Genomic DNA, 21,049 nt, shown 5'->3' on the forward strand with positions numbered 1-21,049 from the left:
ATCTATATTCAGGACAGCCAGACCGAGGAACTATGGCCAAGTGAAGAATAAGAGCAATGAAGAAGAGAATTCATCCCCCGACAGTGGCTACCTCTCGCCAAGGAACCACATTAAAGCTAACGCCACTTCAGCCGGGAAAACTAAGCTATCGGAATCCAAATTGACAGCAGTGCCTGACTTGGAACCGAGTGCTGAAACCGAGCAGGGCTGCGGAAGGGAGCCTGTTTGTGAGGCCGCGGCCAAGGCAGTGGAGAGAGTCCTCGCCGGCACAGCTCCCCGGTTTATTCAAAAGCTAAAAAGTCAAGAGGTCGCTGAAGGAAGCAGTGTTCGACTTGAGTGCAGGGCCTCGGGGGACCCATCACCCATGGTCAGGTAAGCGTGAATCACTTGTTGCTCTTCCCTGTGTCACCTCCGAACAATATTAAGCACAAGAGCTACTGGGCTTGCTGGAAATTATGTTAACGATGCGCGCTGTCATTAATCTGAGCACATTGGCCAGCAAATTCAGGGGATGATACACCATGAGATGCAAATCTCCTGAACTTGCTGGCTGATTTCCAACTGCAACTGCCTTGCAAAAACAACATCTCGCCCTCAACCTCCCCATTATGTTTAAAAACCTGTTGCACTTGCACATTAATTTCTCGTTAAACTCTTAATTAATTGTGCAAATGCCTTTTTAATTATGGGGTATTGTAGCATGGACTAGTAATCCAGGGTCCTAGACGAATGATTCAGAGACATGGGGGTCAGATCCCACTGTGACAACTGGGCAATTTAAATTCAATGTTAACAAAATATGGAATAAAAGACGAGGACCAGTGATGGTGACTGTGAAGCTACCATTTTGCCATAAAAACCCATCTGGTTCACTGATGCCCCTTTAGGGAAGGAAATCTGAGGTCCTTACCTGGTCTGGCCTACATATGACTCCAGACCCACAGCAATGTGGTTGACTCTGATTTGGCCTAGGAAGCCACTCAATTAAAGGCAATGAGCAATGGTGATAAATGCAGGTATTGCCAGAGCTGCCAACGTCCCATGAACAAATAAAAACAAGGTGATAATTGTTAATAAAACACCAGTCAGCCTCTCTGGCCTTGAAAGGAGGCCATTTTAACTGTTCAATCTCATTTCTAAACTCTTCTCATTTCTCCTTTCTGCCTCTTTTTCTCTCACATTGAATCCTTTCGTCAATTCTTTCCATAACCTAATTTGACTTTCCTTCACTCCCTTTCTCTGTTGTTTCTTTCTCAAGCCTTATATATATATTTTTTGTCATTCATGCGATGTGGGCATCGCTGGCAAGGCCAACGTTTGCTCTAGGTCACTAATTTTCCTAGAGAGCGGTTAAGAGTCAACCGCATTGCTGTGGGTCTGGAGTCACATGTAGGCCAGACCAGGTAAGGATGGCAGATTTCCTTCCCTAAAGGGCATTAGTGAACCAGATGGGCTTTTATGACAATCGATGAGAGTTTCATAGGTTATCAACACTGTGACCTGCTTTCAGTTCCAGATTTTTTTTAATTACTTGATTTTTAAAAATTTACTGTATTTAAGTTCCACCAGCTAACACAGTGGGATTTGAACTCATCTTCCCAGAACACTGGGCATGATTTTCCAGTCCTGTCTGTGATGATGCCCACCACTGGCAGGACCAGAAAATCCCAGCCATTAGCATAGGCCTCTGGATTAGCAGTCCAGTGACATTACCACCACACAGCAGTCACCCCATATATCTAATTAGTTAAAGAGCTAGATTGTTGGTCCTGCCATTTAGTAAGGTCCTTGATGCTCCGTTGCCGTCACTGTGTGGTTACCAACTCGCAATTCCTGCAATCTATGATGCAAAACATTTTTGAGCTGCGGGGTGCAGGTTAATGTCTAACCAATGGTGCATGCTATGAGGAGTTTCATGTCAGCAAAATCTGGGACATTAGCCTGTAGAATGAGAGGAATGGCGTTTGAGCTTTGCTAACTTGGTAATTTCCAATTCTATGCAAATATTGGAATATTCTTCCTGCCCCCATCAAAGACCACAAGCCAGATGGTGCATAATAAAAAACAGCCTACAGATTGAGCAGTCCAAGATAGATGAGCACCAGACCAGTGATTTTTGGAATGTCAAATATAATTACGCTTTATACATTTTTTGAAAGAATTGTAATGTGATAAACATTGATGAAATTTTAAAGACCATGAATTGAAGTGACCACATTGTAAACTGGGAACTTTACTGAAAAGTATTTATTGTCCAATATTGGGAGGTGTAGGATTGAGGTTTTCACCATATAGATTGAAAAGGTTAAAAAGAATGAGGTAAATCAGTACATCGTGGTGAGATGGCACCACATATATGCTCTTGTCTAGATGTCTGGGGGTGAAGTAGGGGCTGCTGACTAGAATAGTGTAAAATTTCACTTGGGTCATCTCCCAGAATTTGTCATAACTTTGGGGTTTCAGCAGATCTTCCACTCAATTTACCAAGAACAATTGGGAAAAGCCCTGAGGAGATTCAACCTCGGGCATTGAAATCTGAAGAGCAAATCATTTGCTGTAATCATAGATGCTATAAGTTTAGGAACTTTCATTCATCTCCCTGTTTGAGTATTGCTGAAAAAAGAGACATGCTGTCGAAGTTTTTCATCTTGCACTCATCAGGACAGATGCATAAATGCCAAATTTCAATGGCAACAACAATTTATACTGCATGAGAAAGGGTGCTGATTGGTTGGCAAGCGGGCTCTGATTGGTCAAGGCATTGCCATGGGGGGTGCACCAGGAAACTATGGTCTCCCATGCTTTTGCTTAATTCAAAAATATGTGCAATGCCTGGGCATGTTTCTTTAGCCTACGGAGGACAGGCCCCTACATATGAATACATGTAACTTCTAACAGGCGGAAGTGAGCCACATTGCGAGCTCAACTGATAATCTTAAATTGACTGTTAGTGTAATTCTTAGCATACTCAGCATTGTTCAGCAAGTGCTGACCAATTGCTTAATCACATCTAATGTTAAACATTATGCTCTGAGTTTTGCAAGCACAGCCCGGTTCTTCGTGTTTGCAAATATGTTTGGAAAGTTTAATGAAATCTATTTGGATACAGGTTCAGTTCTCTTCTTTTGTCCCCGGTGTTTGCTTGTGTATAATATATTTTCAGTTTTAAAATCCTCATCTTTTTAAATCCCCTCCAGGGTCTTGACCTCTCTGTTACTTCAACTCTTTAACCTCTTCCAACCCTACAACCTTTCATGACCTCTGCCCTCTACCAATTCTAGCCTATTGCGCATCTCCCAATTTTAACTACTTCACCATTGACAGTTGTATCTTCAGCTACCTAGGCCTTAAGCTCTGGAATTCCTTCCATAAGCCTTTCTATCTCTCCTTGTTTGTTGCTCTTTGTTTTATTTGTTCATGGGATGTGGGCTTCGCTGGCTGGGCCAGCATTTATTGCCCATCCCTAATTGCCCTTGAGAAGGTGGTGGTGTGCTGCCTTCTTGAACCATGGATGAAAGCCAGGCCTGTTAGTATACAGGGTATAAGTACAATACCCTGCCACCCCTGAGATCTGTCTTTAAATCCAGCTCAGAGTGTGGGGGTGAAAGTTTCTGCGCTCTAATAGGAATTTTATTTTCTTTATTCTTTCATGTGATGTGGGCTTCACTGGCTAGGCCGGCATTTATTGCCTATCCCTAATTGCCCTTGAGAAGGTGGTGGGTGAGCTGCCTTCTTGAACCGCTGCAGTCCACGTGGTGTTGGTACACCCACAGCGCTGTTAGGGAGGGAGCTCCTGGATTTTGACCCAGCGACAGTGAAGGAACGGCGATATATTTCCAGGTCAGGATGGTGCGTGGGTTGGGGGGAACTCCATACGGAACTGCTTGCCGAACTTCCTGCTACCTGTCATGCTGTGAGGCCAACCTCTCCGCCAAGGACTCTTGCCACTTCCCATCGTTATGCCACTCCCACACCCCCCCACCCCGCCCCGTGTCTCGTGTCTTGCTCCACAGAGCCTTTCGCTTCAAACAAAACTTTATTCACATCTGTGGAGCGCAAAACTACGGTCTGCTCTAAACTGACAATGAGCACTAGCCGGAATTTTCTGGCCCCTCCCGCTGGCGGGATCTTCCAATCCCGCCAAAGTCAACGGACTTCAGAATGGCTTGCCGTTTTCTCCGGCCCTGCCCCCGCCCTGGCGGGGCCAGAAAGTTCTGCCCACTGCGTCCGACCACAGTGTCTCCTGTTGTACTCAGACTTGGGTAACTCCCCTCTCTATTCAAACCGTATGAACTATTCACTCTACTATTTCTCCCTGGTGATGCAGACAGCATTAACCCACCTCATAGGGTTATTCGATCGCAACTGACATTAGAGGCTGACTTGATCTGTAACCATCAAAGTAATGGAATCCTACAGCCCAGAAGGAGACCATTCAGCCCATCATTCCTGTGAAAAAGCTACTAGGTTGATCCCAAACCACCCCGCCCTTTCCCTGGAGACCTGCAAGTATTTCGTTTTTGTGCATTTATTCAATTCTCTTTTTGAAATTTACTATTGAACCTGCTTCCACTGTCCGTTCAGGGCTGTGCATTCCAGATCGTAACAACTCTGCTCCCAGCCTTCTCTACTCCAATGGAAAGAGTCCCAGTATCTCAAGTTAATATATCGCCGTTCCTTCACTGTCGCTGGGTCAAAATCCTGGAACTCCCTCCCTAACAGCACTGTGGGTGTACCTACACCACATGGACTGCAGCGGGTCAAGAAGGCAGCTCACCACCAACTTCTCAAGGGCAACTAGAAATGGGCAATAAATGCTGACCCAGCCAGTGAAGCACACATCCCACGAATGAATAAATAAAGAAGAAGTTTCTCCTTTGTACATATAGTTTCCCATCTTTAACATCATCCTGCTAAATCTATGCTGTGCGATCACCAAGGCTCCTTCAACAGCACCTTCCAAACCCACAAACGCTACCATCTAGAATGACAAGGGCAGCAGACACATGGGAACACCACCACCTGGAAGTTCCCCTCCAGGTCACTCACTATCCTGACTTGGAAATATATCACCTTTCCCTTCACTGTCACTGGCTAAAAATCCTGAAACTCCCTCCCTAACAGCACTGTGTGTGTACCTAAACTACATGCTCTGCAGCGGTTCAAGAAGGCAGCTCACCACCACCTTTTCAAGGGCAATTAGGGATGGGCAATAAATGTTGGTCTTACCAGCAATGCCCACATCCCATAAATGAATTTTAAAAATACTGTTGTTGTAATGGAGCACCCAAAATTACACACCAATTGTGGCCTAGCCAATCTTTATACTAAAAAAATTATCATCATTTGCTTATTATTATAATCTCCATCCCTATCTGTAAAACACATAATGACGTTGGTTTTTAATGGCTCTTTTAGGAACCTTCAGAATTTCCGTTTGGTGTACTCTCCCATTTATTGGTTTCCTTCCTAAAATGTCACAATTATCCCCACTAAATTGCCTTGTCCATCTAGGTGTTCATTCCACACACCTGTCCATAACTCCCTGAGGCTTTTCACAGCCCACAATGCTATTTGTCAAGCCCATATGGGCGTGTTCTCGGCAAAAGTTAGGATTGTGTCCAAATCATTGCCAAAGGAGGCCATTCAGCCCATTGTTCCTGCACTAGCTATCTGAAAGAACTACAAATTAGACCTGCTCCTATATTCTTTCTCCAAAGCCCATTGCATTTTCCTTATTAAGTGTATATCCAATTACTTTTTGCAAGTTACTATTGAACTTCCTCTACCACGCTTCCAGGCAGCGCATTCTAGGTCACAACAGCTTGCTGCCTTAAAAATGAATTCTCAACATTTCCCCTCTGGTTACCTTCAATTTGAGCCTTTTGGTAATCAGCCCTCACGCCAGTAGAAATCCTAATTTCTCCCGTCTACTCCATCAAAACAACTCGCCTTGAAATAGTTTACATTTATTTATGTCCTGTGACAGTGACAAAGTGTAAATATTTCAAACCATACTGGATGTTTGCCATAGGCTACATGTAACTGGAACTTTCCATCCGAAGTTGCAACGCTCTGTATCGACAGGCCCCCATATCACTGCAGGTCTCTCCGACCTTGTGTGATTGCCAGCATTGGCAATGAAATGATCATCTATTATTTATTAAATTCAATCAGTGGGGTAGGCATTTCATTAAAAGCTCGATGGTCCAATTTTTGTGGTCGGCCGCAAAATAACAATGCTTCCTGTTCATTATGTTGACCGAGTTTTCACAGGCATATAAGCGGCAACCTACTGTCATTCTGTCATGGTGAAACAGCGTAGAACTGATAGGGAAGAGAGAGAGAGGAAAAGGGAAACTAGATGAGGGCAAGGAGGCTGTAACCTCTTTAAACTAACCCTTGGAGGAGGTAACAGGGAATGGGGGAGCAGCGGATGGAGGCGTAGGGATGAGGTAAGCTACAGCAAAGCAAACTGGGGAGAAGATAACGGGCTGGAATAAGTAGTTCAATGGGGTTGTGATGGCAGTGAGGATATGGTGGGAAGGGGAATGGATAGGATGTGTCTTGGGAGCGAGAAGATGTGTTGGGGCTAAGGGGAGGGGGAGAGGATGGGAAGACCGGTCCCCGCAACACCTACCCCAAGTAAATTCAGTGATGACTCCATTTCCCACCAACATGATGGCATATCCCCCATCACCTCTCACAGAAGGAAACAGAAGAGGATGTATATATTGAGAGGGAAAAACGGGATGATGCAAAATAAGCAACAGAGAAGAAAATATACGACAATCATCTTTTTTATATCAATTTAATGCCGAATATTAATGAATTGTTAATACACCAACGCATCAAGTTGTAGGAATAGTGTTTATGTTTATACACAGGAGTTGATATACAATGTCTAATTTAGTCAGCTCTGAATCATCCCACATGAATACACTAGTCTGAAGGCAACACAACACTCTGTTTTCTGCATATCACTTTAGTCTCCCCCCTCTTCAAGTATATATCCAATGTCCTTTTTGAAGTTTACTATTGAATCTCTTTCCGCCACCCTTTCAGACAGTGCGTTGTGAGTTGCAAAAACCCTTCAGTCAAAAAGATTTCTGTTCCTCTCCGATCATGACTATGCTCTTTACCTTTGCTCCACGATGGAATAAAGCAGCATGGGATCACCTATTTAGGAACAATTTCTTCACTCAAAGGGTTGTGAATCTTTGGAATTGTCTACCCCAGATGTAGTTGTTCAGTCGTTGACTATATTCGTGGCTGGGATTAACAGAGCTTTGGACCTTTTGAAAATCAAGGGATATGGAGATGGGCGGGAAATTGGACGTCAAGGGCCTTATTAAATTGTGGAGCTGTCTCGAGGGGCTGCTGCTATTTCTTATTTCGTATTCCTCCCCTGTAAGAGAAGACATTTCTGTTCTAGCTGAAGCATGGTGACAAGCAAATTGCTGCTGCTGTGCTCCATTGTTGAATATATTTAAGGCTGGGATAGACAGATTTTTGATCTCCTGGGGGAGCAAGGGATATGGGGAATGGGGGAAGGTGGTGGGGGAAGAGTTGAGGCAGATGGAAAAGAAAGAAAGACCTGCACTTATATCGAGTTTTTCATGACTACCGGATGTCCCAAAGTACTTCACAACTATGTGGTACTTTTTGAAGTGTAGTCACTGTGGTGAAAAAGGAAATGGGGCAGTTAATTTGCCCTCAGCAAACACACACAAAAAGCAAAGCCAGATTTTTTTTTGTGTAATGTTGATTGAGGGATAAATGTTGACTGAGACACGAGGAAGAACTCCCTGCTCTTCTTCGAAATAGTGCTGTGGGGTCTTTTATCCAAGCAGCCAGATGGGGTTTAACATCTCATCCAAAAGTGCACCTCTGAGAGTGCAGCACTCCTTCAGCACTGCAATGGAGTGTCAGCCTTGATTTTTGTGCTCAAGCCCTGAAGCAGGACTTGAATACAGAATCTCGTGACTCCGAGGGCAAGTGTGCTACCGGCTGCACACAGTGGATAATCAGTGATGATTTTTTAAATTCTGTCATGGGATGTGGGCGTCACTGGCAAGGCCAGCATTTGTTGCCCATCCCTAACTGCCCTTGAACTGAGTGGCTTGCCAGGCCATTTCAGAGGGGCAGTTAAGAGTCAACTACATTAGTGTGGGTCGGGAGTCACATGTAGGCCAGACCAGGTAAGGATGGCAGGTTTCCTTCCCTAAACAACATTAATGAACCAAATGGGTTTTATAACAATTGATGACAGTTGCCATGGTCACCATGACTAAGACTAGCTTTCAGTTCCAGAGTTATTAATATAAAATTCATTTGGCACGGTGGGATTTGAACAGAGTTCCCTGCAACATTAGCCCATACTGCAGCCTTACTAATCTAGTGACATTACCACTACACGATCTTCCTACTGGGTAAGTGAGTAAGTTCGAGGGGGTCATATGATCTTTTCCTGCTCCAATCTCTAATGTTTTTATGTGACCATAAGACCATAAGACATAGGAGCAGAAATTAGACCATTCGGCCCATCGAGTCTGCTCCGCCATTCAGTCATGGCTGATAAGTTTCTCAACCCCATTCTCCCGCCTTCTCCCCGTAACCTTTGATCCCCTTACCAATCAAGAACCTATCTATCTTGGTCTTAAATACACTCAATGACCTGGCCTCCACAGCCTTCTGTGGCAATGAATTCCATAGATTCACCACTCTCTGGCTAAAGAAGTTTCTCCTCATCTCTGTTCTAAAAGGTCTTCCCTTTACTCTGAGGCTGTGCCCTCGGGTCCTAGTCTCTCCTACAAGTGGAAACATCTTCCCCACGTCCACTCTATCCAGGCCTTTCAGTATTCTGTAAGTAGATTGTGCTGTTGTTGGTGCTTGTGAGTCTCTGTAGCTGTCATATTGGCTCTGTTTTTGCATAGCCCCTGCTGTTGCTGCTTCACTGGCGTTGAACTGTTCCTGTCCAAGCTGGTACAGGTATTAATGCTGCCTCTGCCGCTGTACTGGATTCATTTCTGCCATTCTACTGTTGATAGGGAGAATTTACTTACTTTGGTGCAGGGGTCCAAAGGAGGGGAGCGCAACCCTAAAGTTAGATCTGGGTCATTCAGGAGTGAAATCTGGAATCCATTTTTTTCCACAAAGGGTAGTGCCAATCTGGAATTCTCTCCCCCCCCCCGTGGGATGTAGATGCTGGGGGGAACCAATTGAAATTTTCATGGCTCGAGGCCGATAAATGTTTTGCCAGCTAAGAGTATCAAGGAATATGGGGAAAATGCAGGCAAATGGAGCAGATCAGCCATGAGCCAATTGAATGTCAGTATAGGTTTGAGGGGCTGAATGGCCTACTCCTATTCCTATATCACATCCTTGAATTAGGCTATCGAAGGAGTAGACACAGGGAAGTGTCTCCCATATGTTCAGACTGCTTAAGAGAACAGCTGGCAACAGAGGGCCCCAAGAAGATATCTGTAACAAAAACCTTGGAATGTGCTTTTTGCTAAAGGCACCGTAAGTTGGTAGGATTGCTTAAATAGCAGCTGGATGAATGACGGCAGGGAAGGAGGCCATTCTGCCCATCGTGCCTGTGCTGGCCCGCTGGTAGAGCTACCCAATTTAAAGCAACTCCCAGCTCTTTCCCGATAGTTCTATAATTGTTTTTCCCTTAAGCATGTATTCAATTCTCATTGAGAATCAGGGTTGAATCTGCTTTGTTTTTTTTTTTCTTTCTCCATCTGTTTTCATGTTTTTTTCCTTGATGGATGGATCTGCATTCAGCATTCACCCTGCCCACCTTCACAGTGAGTCAGCAAATATCACCAAAAAAACATGGATGAAACACTGAACCTAACTTGTCCAGTCACAGTAAATCACTAACCTTATGACATGACCGCTCCTGTTGTCATTAAACAGCCAGCCTACTGTCTTCACTGCAAGAAGCACCATTGAAGATCTAACAGGCATGTACAATTGAAAACCTTAAAGTCCTAAAAATTTTTGTTAAAATTACCTCACCTCAGAGGGAAAATCAGTCACTTAATGTTCTTTCATTTTAACCAGCGACAGTCGCTTTTAGGAGATATATATTTATAATGGCTTGGCGATACAGAACTTGAGTATTGTTGAGAAAAGGGACATGCTGTTGAAGCTTTTCATCTTGCACTCATCAGGACAGATTTGCAAGAATACCAATTCTAAAGGGAAAACCAATTTACACTGCATGAGAAGGGAGTGCTGATTGTTTGCCAGTTGGACTCATGGCAGAGGCATTGCCATGAAGAATGAACCCAGGAACAGTTAACTGCCATGCTTTTGTTTAAATTCAAGCCAAGCAGGTCAACTCTGATTGGTCAAGGCATTGCCATGGAGAATGAACCAAGGAATGGCTGTCCCCCAAGCTTTAGTTTAGTTGAAAAAGGTGCTATGTGTGCACAAGCTCTTTCTGTTTGCAAAGGACACAGCCCTATGTGTGTAGCTTCTAGCATATGTAAGTGAGCCACACTGCAAGTCAGACTTAAATTGGTTGTCAGTGCAGTTCTTAGCATAATCAGGATTGTTTAGCAAGTACTGTCCAATCGCAGAATCACATGTAATGTTGTTTGACCTGCCTGGTTTGAATTTAAACAAAAGCTTGGCAGTTACATGTTCTCTGGTGCATTCTCCATGGCAATGCCTCTTCTAATCGGAGTCCATCTGCCAACCAATCAGCACTCTCTTTCCATGCAGTATAAATTGTTGTTCCCTTTAGAATTGGTATTCTTGCAAACCTGTCCTAATAAGTGCAAGACGAAAAGCTTCAACAGCATGGGCAGAATGTTCTGCCTGACGGGCGGGCGGGCCCAACCCAATCTCCAGCGGGCGGGGAGCCAGACCCCGCTGGAGAAGAGGGCCCCGCCGCCATTTTACGTGGGCGGGCCAATTAAGGCCCACCCAGCATGACGTCCGGCGAGAAGCGCTTTGTGCTTCCTGTGCGGGCGGGTGGGATTCCCCAAAAGCAAGAGTGCGCTCTTTCACGCATGCGCACGAATGAGCGCACATCTCCCTGAGGCTAAGTGCTGCCTCAGGGAGATCGCTTACACTTTTAAAAATATTAAAAATAGAAAAAAAAATTCCCCAACATGTCCCCCTGGGACATGTTCATAATTTACAGAATAACTTTATTAAAATGTTTAAAACCCTGCATGAAACCTCATCCCGCCGCTGGATGAGGTTTCATGTTTTCTCTAGTTGCCGCCGGGGCTCCTGGCCTGCCCGCCAGCCTTAAGGTTGGACGGGCAGGTCCTTTAATTGTATAAATGATCCTGTCAATGGCCTCAATTGGCCATTGACAGGTCGGCGGGCCCGCAGCTGATTTTGCTGCGCCCCCGGCCTTCCTGAAAATTTAAATGGGGCGGGATGACGTAGGGGGTTCCGCCCGACATCATCCCGCATCATTTTACATGTCGGCGAGTGGGCCCCGCCCCCTGCTCACCGACGGCAAAATTCTGCCCCATGTCTTTTTGTCAGCAATATATATTTATACAGTAATTTAAGAGCCTGATCTACTGAGTTAACTTTTCACAAAATACGCTAGATCTACCTTTCTACTAAACATTTTCTCCTGGCTATTGACTCGAATGTTCAAATGGTCGCTAACAATAATGAGAAATTACCTATTTTTATTTCCTGAGATTCCAGAAACCTTGATATCTTGTCAGTTCAAGTGCCAACTCCAGTGATGTGAGCATGAAATGTAGGACTGAAATTCCCAGCGCATTACCAAGGGAGTGTTTCACTGTTAGAGGTACCGTCCTTCAAGTGAGACTTTAAACTATGGCCCCATCAGCCCCCTTTCCTGTAAAAGAATCTGATTTCGATGGACCGCAAAGGGAGCCCTGTCCATTTTTTTTTTCAGCCAACAACATTAATGGGGGTTACCTAGTAATTATCTCATTGCTGTTTGTGGGAGCTTGCTGTGTGCAAATCGGCTGCTGTGTTTCCTAAGTGACAACAGTAAGTGCACTTTAATAGTACTTCATTGGCTGTAAAGTGCTTTGGGACATCCTGAGGTCATGAAAGGCACTATGAATGCAAGCCTTTCTTTCCCTCGTTTCTTCAAGATTCCATTACACCAATAAAAGGCACAATGCTTTGCTGTGATCTGTTTGCTTTCTTCCAGCATTGGCACAAGAAAGGTACCTGGAATTCTGTAATAGCAGCTTTTACTTCCTCCAACACCACTTCCTCCAATCCAATCAGCTGCTGAAGTGCATCAAATCAGAAGTGACTCATCATGTGTCATTCAGGAAACACAACCTCAGGATTTGACACCTCTCTCTTATATCGATATCATCGCAAGCATGGATGGAGTGAGGTTTTTGTTTATGGGCATGGGTGGGTCTACAAGGTTTCCAATAGGTTTCCTTCTAGGATTAGGTTTACGGTTCAGACACTTTCTAACAGTTAACCGTAACCTGATGAGACTAAGTTAGATGGGAAGGTCAGCTGTGAGGAAAATGCAAAGAGGCTGCAAAGAGACATAGATAGGTTGAGTGAGCGGCCAAGAGCATGGCAGATTGAATGTTCACCAGACTGATCCCTGGGATGGCGGGATTGTTGTATGAGGAGAGATTGTGGAGACAGGGCCTGTGTTCACTTGAGTTTAGAAGAATGAGAGGGGATCTCATTGAAACATATAAAACTCTTAAGGGGCTTAACAGTGTACGTGCTGGGACGATGGTTCCCCTAGGCAGGGAGTCTTGAACATACGAACATACGAATTAGGGGCAGGAGTAGGCCTTTCAGCTCCTCAAGCCTTCAATAAGATTGTGGCTGACCTGATTATGGTTTCAACTCCACAATCCTACCTACCCCCGATGCCCCTTGAATCGCTTGTTGGTCCAGAATCTATCTACCACTGCCTTAAAAATGTTGATTGACCCTGACTCTACTGGTCTCTTGGGAAGAGAGCTCCAAAGGTTCACAACCCTCTGAGAGAAAAAAATTCCTTTTCACACCTCTGTCTTAAGTTGGAGATCCCTTATTTTTAAGCTGTGTCTCCTACCTCTAGTCTCTCCCACAAGGGGAAACACCCTTTCAGCATCCAACTAGGGGCGGGGTCACAATCTCAGAATAAGGGGTCGACCATTTAGAACTAAGATGAGGAGAAATTTCTTCACTCAAAATGTTGTGCATCTTTGGAATCCCCCACCCGAGAGGGTATTCAAAACAGAGATTGACAGAGTTTTGGTTGGTAAGGGGAGTAAGCAATGTAGGGATAGTGCAGAAAGCTGGGGCTGAATCTTCTGACTGGCGTGCGGGTGGTGGAGCCCGTCCATCAGCGCTTAAAATGTCACATCCCGACGTCAGCGCGCGGCAACGCGATATTTAGGTCAGCGGGCGCGCTAGGCAGTGGGACGTGCGCCCGCCATTAATTGAAGGCCTCATTGAGGCCATTAACTCACCAATCGACCAGGATTTTGAGGGGCCCGTGCGAACTTCGGGTCAGCGCACGGGCCCAACAGGCAGGCGGGTAAGTGATTTTTTTTTAACAAACCTCATCCACTGGCGGGACGAGGTTTGATATCAGAATTAAAAAAGTTCAATAAAGTTTTTGTGTATTTCATTAACATGTCCCATCTCGTGTGACATTTTCACATGAGGGGGACATGTTAATGATTTTTTTATTTTTCTAATTTTAACGCTTCACAGACTTTCAGCGATCTCCCTGAGGCAGCACTTAGCCTCAGGGAGATGTGCGCTCTTTCATGCACATGCGCGAAAGAGCGCTCTCTTGCATTTGGGGAATCCCCCCCCCACCCGCACAGGGAGCGCATAGCGCTTCACGTCGGGCGACACGCTGGGGGGGCCTTAATTGTCCCGCCCACGTAAAATGGCGGCGGGGCCCGTTTCGGTGGCGGCGATTGGCTGCCCGCCCGCCGCCGAGTCGGTCAGGCCCGCCCTCCCATCAAGGGCAAAATTCAGCCCCTGGAGTTGAGGTGGAAATTCAGCCATGATCTTATTGAACTGTGGAACAGGCTCGAAGGACCAAAGGGGTCTCAAATGCTGCTATTTCTTATGTTTTTATACTCTATCTAATTACTTTTTGTGCCTCCTATACAGTAATGAGTAATTTTATATTGTATGAGAGGTTGCAATGCAGTCATTTGCTACCATGTTTTACAGTGATGTTTAGAATTATGTGCTGTAAATAACCCTACTCTGCCTGTACATGCAGGAAAACTGAGGAAGATTCTTTGCTAAAGCCCTGATCCTTAAAATCACTCACCCCTTCCCGATCTCTGTAAACTCCTCCAGCCCTACAATTTTCTTGGACCCCGGCACCCCTCCAATCCTAGCCTCAAGCACATCCCCGATTAGCATCGCTCCACAGCAATTGTTCCATCAAATTGTTGCTCTTCACTCTAGAGTAACGTACGGGTTATACGGCCAAGGCTGAAGACATTGCCCACAGCTCAGAGTCCCTGCCACAATGCGTCTTCATCCCCCATCCAGCCCCTGCTCCCCATCCCCTACTCCAAGATAGAAAGCCGAGCACACGCACCAGGAAGCTGACCTAAAAAAACCGTGCATGACCCCGATCCCGAGGAGCGAGATAGGGATGGGTGGAATTCCCGCCTAGCCGACAGGGTGCCGGGATTCCAATGGCTGGGCGCTCGGATGGCTTACTGGAGCCCTCACTTATGGTGGAGGTGGTGGCACAGTGGCATTGTCACTGGACTAATATTCTAGAGGCTCAGGGTCATTCTCTGGTGACCCAGCTTCAAATCCCACCATGGCAGATGGTGAAATTTGATAGTGACCATGAAAACGTTGCTGATTGTCATTAAAAACCCATCTGGTTCACCGATGGCCTTTAGGGAAGGAAATCTGCTGTTCTTACCTGGTCTGGCCTACATGTGACTCCAGACCCACAGCAATGTGGTTGACTCTTAAATGCTTTCTGAACAAGGGTAAATAGGGATAGACAATAAATGCTGGCTTAACCAGCGATGTCCACATCCTATGAATGAAAAAAAAAACTCTTGCCTGCCTTTTTCCGAACTTCTGCTTTTTAACACTCCTTCCACGCTCCATCCACATGCTGTCTTCCAGTCCTTTTCTCTTTCAATTGTCCTTGGAAAGCTGCATTGTTGACAAGGCTAGCATTTATTGCACATCCCTAGTTGCCCCAGGTAAGACTGTGCAGTGGATCTTATTAAGATGAAGCCAGTGGTGAGGAACCTCAGTCAAATGGAGAGATGGGGAAGCTAGGATTGCCCTCCCGAAAGCAAAGGAGATGTGGGAAGAGATTTAATAGAGGTCATCAAAATCATAATACATTTCCTGAAAACTGACCTCACTGGCAGAAGGGTCAGTAACCAGAGGATACAGATTTAAAGCAAAAGAGCCAAACGCGTGGCAGGAGAATTATTTTTACACCGTTAGATCGAAGAAGCCGGGATGTGTTTTCCTTAGAGAAGAGAGGGTTGAGAGGAGATTTGGTAGAGGTGTTCAAAATCATGAGGGGTTCTGGACAGAGCGAAACAGCTCCTGTTGGCAAAAGGGTCATGAGCCAGGAGAAATCGATTTAAGGTGATGGGAAAAATAAGCTACCATGACATGAGGAAAATCTTTTTTCACGCAGCGAGTGGTTAGGGTCTGGATTGCACTGCCTGAGAGTGCAGTGGGGGCAGGTTCAATCATGGCTTTCAAAAGAGAGTTGGATTATTATCTGAAGAGAAGATAACTTTAGGGCTGAAGGGGTGCGGGAATGGGCCTAGCTGAGTTATTCTTGTGAAGAGCTGGCACGGTCACATTGGGTTGAATGGCCTTTCTCGGTGCTGTACCATTCCATGATTTCGGGGTTCTATTCTATGATTTGCAAAGCCGATCATAAATGGTATTGGAAGAAAACTCAATAGTAACTTTTAAATGGAAATTGGATAAATGGTTGGAGGATTGATATTTGCAGGGGGGTGGGGAATGAGTAAGGGAGTGGAACTAATTGGATAGTTCTTTCGAAGAGCCAGCACAGGCACGATGGGCTGCATGGCCTCTTTCTGTGCTGTAACCGTACTATAATTCTACGCAGTGGTTTGAGACAACTTGCGTGCCTTACCAGGCTGCTTTGGAGGGCAGTTAAAAGTCAACCAGAGTGGTGTGGGACCGAAACCCTCTGTAAGGATGGCAGGCTTCCCTCGCTGAAAGGTCTCCAGCTGCCGTCCTCTCCTCCTATTGCCAGCGGTCAGCGCCAGCAACAGCTCGTCCGTGACAGCTGCTCCTGAAAGGCTAATCCCAGCTCGGCACAAGGAAACAGGGATCGTTTTGATTCTGAGGGCAGGGGGGTGCGGAATTGAGGGGAGAGGGGGCCATCACACACTCCTCCTGGCAGTTGACCAGTTCTAACAGAGAGCTTGAAATAGATCACCGTCCTTCCCTTATATCAGGGATTAGAAGTATGATAGATCAGACCTAAGCAGGTGAAGCAATAATAATAATCAAAATGGAGAAGAGAGAGTTTCCATTGCATGTCGATAGGGATCGCCGCCATCTCCTTTACAGGAATCCTGTGCAAGGTACCCCCTGACCCTCAAGCTACTGGCTTCTTCCGCCTCCCATTGAAGCCCTCCATTGGATGGTTCAAACAACACAGTAAAAGTTGAATTTCCCTTCCTCCTCCTGCCCTCCCTCCCAGCCTCACCACAAACTCTGACTGGGGGATGGTTTGCACGAAATGTCAGAAACACTCCGTTCACAGCAAACATTTCTTCACCTGCAAGCTAAGATCGTGAGTTCCTCTTTGCGAATAATCGTTTGGTACAACAGAACTTGAGTGTTGCTGAAGAAAGACATGTGGTCGAAACTTTTCCTCTTGCACTCATCAGGACAATTTGCAAAAATACCAAATGTAAAAAGAACAACAATTTACACTTCTTGAGAAGCGAGTGCGGATTGGTTGGCAAGTGACTCTGATTATACACAGTTTCTTAGCCGGCAGAAAGAACATGTACACACATTGTGCCTGTTTTAACTAAACAAAACAACCATTCTCTGGTTCATTCCCCAGGGCAATGTCTTGACCCATCAGAGTCAACCTGCCTGGTTTGAATTTAAACAAAATTTGGCAGTTAATATTCATTCATCAGTTAACTGGTGCATTCTCCATGGCAATCTCAACCAATCAGAGCCCACTTTCCAACCAATCAGCACTCTCTTCTCATGGAGTTTAAATTGTTGTTCCCTTTACATTTGGTATTCTTGCGAATTGTCCTGATGAGTGCAAGATGAAAAGCTTCAACAACATCTGTCTTTTTTCAGCAATACTCAAGTTTCTCTTTACTTTGTTCATGGGATGTTAGCATCACTGGCTAGGCCAACATTTATTGCCAATCCCTAATTGCCTTTCAGAAGGTGGTGGTGCGCTGCCTTCTTGAATCACTGCCGTCCATGTGTTGTAGGAACACCCACAGAGCTGTTAGGAAGGAAGTTCCAGGATTTTGACCCAGAGACCGTGAAGGAAGATGAGTGGCTTGGAGGGGAACTTGCAGGTGGTGGTGTTCCCATGCATCAGCTACCCTTATCTTCTAGGTGGTAGAGGTCGCAGGTTTGGAAGGTGCTGTGGAAAGAAGCTTGGTGAGTTGCTGCAATGTGTCTTGTAGATGGTACACACTGCTGCTACTGTGCGTCGGTGGTGGAGGGGGGGGGGTGCCAATCAAGTGGGCTGCTTTGTCCTGGATGGTGTTGAGCTTTTTGAGTGTTATGGGAGCTGCACTCATCCAGGCAAGTGGGGAGTATTCCATCACACTCCTGATTTGCGCCTTGTAGATGGTGGACAGGCTTTGGGGAGTCAGGAGGTGAGTTACTCTCTGCAGAATTTCCAGCCTCTGACTTGCTTTTGCAGTATATGGTATATATTGCAGTACATATATGGCTAGTCCAGTTTAGTTTCTGGTCAATGGTAACCCCCAGAATGTTGCTGCTGAGTGAATTCTGTGACAATAGTGTAAAATGCTATTGAGAGATGCTTAGATTCTCTCTTGTTGGAGTTGGTTATTGCCTGACACTTGTGTGGTGCGAATGTTACTTGCCAGTTGTCCGCTCAAGCCTGGATATTGTCCAAGTCTTGCTGCATTTGGACATGGACTGCTTCAGTATCTGAGAAGTCGTGAATGGTGCTCAACATTGCGCAATCATCAGTGAACATCCCCACTTCAGACCTTATGATGGAAGGAAGATCATTGATGAAGCAGTTGAAAATAGTTGCATCTAGGACACTACTCTGAGCAACTCCTAAAATGATGCCCTGGGGCTGAGGTGATTGGCCTCCAACAACCACAACCATCCTCCTTTGTGCTCGGTATGACTCCAACCAGCGGAGAGTTTTCCCCCTGATTCGTTTTGACCCCAGTTTTGCTAGGGTTCCTTGATGTCACATTTGGTCAAATATTGCCTTGATGTCAAGGGCAGTCAATTCACCTCACCTCTGGAGTTCAGCTCTTTTGTCCATGTTTGAACCAAGGCTGTAATGAGGCCTAGAGGTGAGTGGCCCTGGTGGAACCCAAACTGAGTGTCAATGAATAAACTACTGCTGAGTAAGTATTGCCTCATAGCACTATTGATGACACTTTTCATAACTTTACTATGATTGAGAGTAGACTGATGGAGCATAATTGGCCAGGTTGGATTTGTCCTGCACTTTGTATACAGGACATACCTGCGCAATTTTACATAACCAGGTAGATGCCATTGTTATAACTGTACTGGAACAGCTTGGTCAGGGGTATGGCTAGCATTGTAGCAGAAGTCTTCAGTACTACAACCAGGGTGGTGTTCAGGTCCCGTAGCCTTGACTTTACCCAGTGCCTTCAGCAGTTTATTGATATCATGTGGAGTGAATCGAGTTGGCTGAAGACTGGCATCTGGAATATTGGCAATCTCCGGAGGAGACTGAGATGGGTCATCCAATTGGCACTCCTGCCTGAAGATTGTTGCAAATGCTTCAGCTTTGACTTTTGCCTTGATGTGCTGGACTCCCCCATCATATGTGGAACCTCCACCTCCAGTGAGTTGTTTAATTGTCCACCACCATTCACGACTGGATGTGGCAGGTCTGCAGATCTGATCCATTGGTTGTGAGATTGCTTCACTCTGTCTATATTGTCGGCAACCAACTTAAAAAAAATTCACAATATCAGGGCACCCAAATTCATTTTAAAGCCAATGAAGTACTTTTGAAGTTTAGTCACTGTTAAGATGTAGGAAACATAACATCTAATTTGTGCAAAGCAAGGCTACACAAAGAGATAAAGACCAAATAATATGATTTAATAATGTTGCTAGGGGAATAAATATTGAGACAGGGCACCAGAGAGAACTCCTCTCTCCACAATAGTGGCCCTGGGTTCTTTTACATCCACTTGAGGGGCAGCTGGGACCTTGTTTTAACAACACAGTCAAAAATCAGCACATCTAACAGTGCAGCACTCCTGTACTGCACTAAAGTGGTGAGGGCTGCTGATGAGCGTCTTGACTATTTTACCTTTGATGTTTTCTTTTTAATTCATTCACGAGATGTGGGCTTCGCTGGCTGGGCCAGCATTTATTGCCCACCCCTACTTGCCCTTGAGAAGGTGGTGGTGAGTTGCCTTCTTGAACCGCTGCAGTCCATGTGGCTAGGAAGGGAGTTCCAGGATGTTGACCCAGCCACAGTGAAGGAATGACAATATGTTTCCAAGTCAGGATGGTGAGTGACTTAGAGGCGAACTTCCAGGTGGTGGTGTTCCCACCTATCTGCTGCCCTTGTTCTTCTAGATAGTAGTGGACATAGGTTTGGAAGGTGCTGTTGAAGGATCCTTGGTGAGTTCCTGCAGTGCATCTTGCAGATGGTACACACTGCTGCTACTGTGCGTTGGTGGTGGAGGGAGTGAGTATTTGTGGATGTGGTGCAAATCAAGTGGGCTGCTTTGTCCTGGACGGTGTCAAGCTTCTTGAGTGTTGTGGGAGCTGTGCTCATCCAGGCAAGTGGGGAGTATTCCATCACACTCCTGACTTGTGCCTTGTAGATGGTGGACAGGCTTTGAGGAGTCAGGAGGTGAGTTACTCACCACAGAATTCCTAGCCTCTGAGCTGCTCTTGTAGCCACAGTGTTTATATAGCTAGTCCAGTTCAGTTTCTGATCCATGGTAACCCCAAGGATGTTGATAGTGGGCGATTCAGTGATGTTAACGCCATTGAACATCAAGGGGCGATGGCTGGGTTCTCAATTGTTGAAGATGGTCATTGTCTGACACTTGTGTGGGGCGAATGTTACTTGCCACTTGTCAGCCCAAGCTTGGATATTGTCCAGGTCTTGCTGCATTTGGACATGGGCTGCTTCAGTATGTGAGGACTCACAAAAGGTGCTGAACATCGTGTAGTCATGAGCAAACATGTCCACTTCTGACATTATGATGGAATGAAGGTCATTGATGAAGCTGATGAAGATGTTTGGGCCTAGGGCATTACCCTGAGGAACTCCTGCAGTGATATCCTAGAACTGAGACGACTGACCTCCAACAACCACAACCATCCTCCTAGGTATGACTCTAACCAGCGGAGAGCTTTCTCCTGATCCCCATTGACTCCAGTTTTCCTCGGGCTCCTTGATGCCACACTCGGTCAACTGCTGCCTCAATGTCCAGGGCAGTCACTCTCACCTCACCTCACCTCAGGAGTTCAGCTCTTTTGTCATGTTTGAACCAAAGCTGTAATGAGGTCAGGAGCTGAGTGGACCAGGCAGAACCCAAACTGGGCAGGTTATTGCTAAGTGCTGCTTGATTTTGTCTCCACAATGACTGTGCGGTGGTCACTCCTACCAATACTGTCATGGACAGATGCATCTGCATCAGGCAGGGTGGTGAGGATGAGGTCAAGCACGTTTTTCCCTCTTGCTGGTTCCCTCACCAACTGCACAGATCCAGCCTAGCAGCTATGTTCTTTAGGACTTGGCCAGATCAGTCAGTAGTGGTGCTACCAAGCCAATCATGGACATTGAATTGCCCCACTCAGAGTACAT

The 21,049-nt window shown here is 45.7% G+C and overlaps 1 protein-coding gene across 1 annotated transcript in view; it reads left to right on the forward strand.

Annotated features, from left to right (window-relative positions):
* Nucleotides 1-312: 312 nt before the first annotated feature.
* Nucleotides 313-21,049, forward strand: part of palld (palladin, cytoskeletal associated protein) — a 436,835-nt gene continuing 416,098 nt past the window's right edge. The window contains exon 1 of the mRNA XM_078561258.1: nucleotides 313-372. Within this exon, the coding sequence (XP_078417384.1) occupies nucleotides 365-372 (8 nt within the window). The 5' untranslated portion in view covers nucleotides 313-364. The remainder of the gene's footprint in view (nucleotides 373-21,049) is intronic.

This window comes from Cetorhinus maximus, chromosome 2, assembly GCF_964194155.1.
Source record: "Cetorhinus maximus chromosome 2, sCetMax3.hap1.1, whole genome shotgun sequence".
In the NCBI taxonomy this organism is placed as follows: Eukaryota; Metazoa; Chordata; class Chondrichthyes; order Lamniformes; family Cetorhinidae; genus Cetorhinus; species Cetorhinus maximus.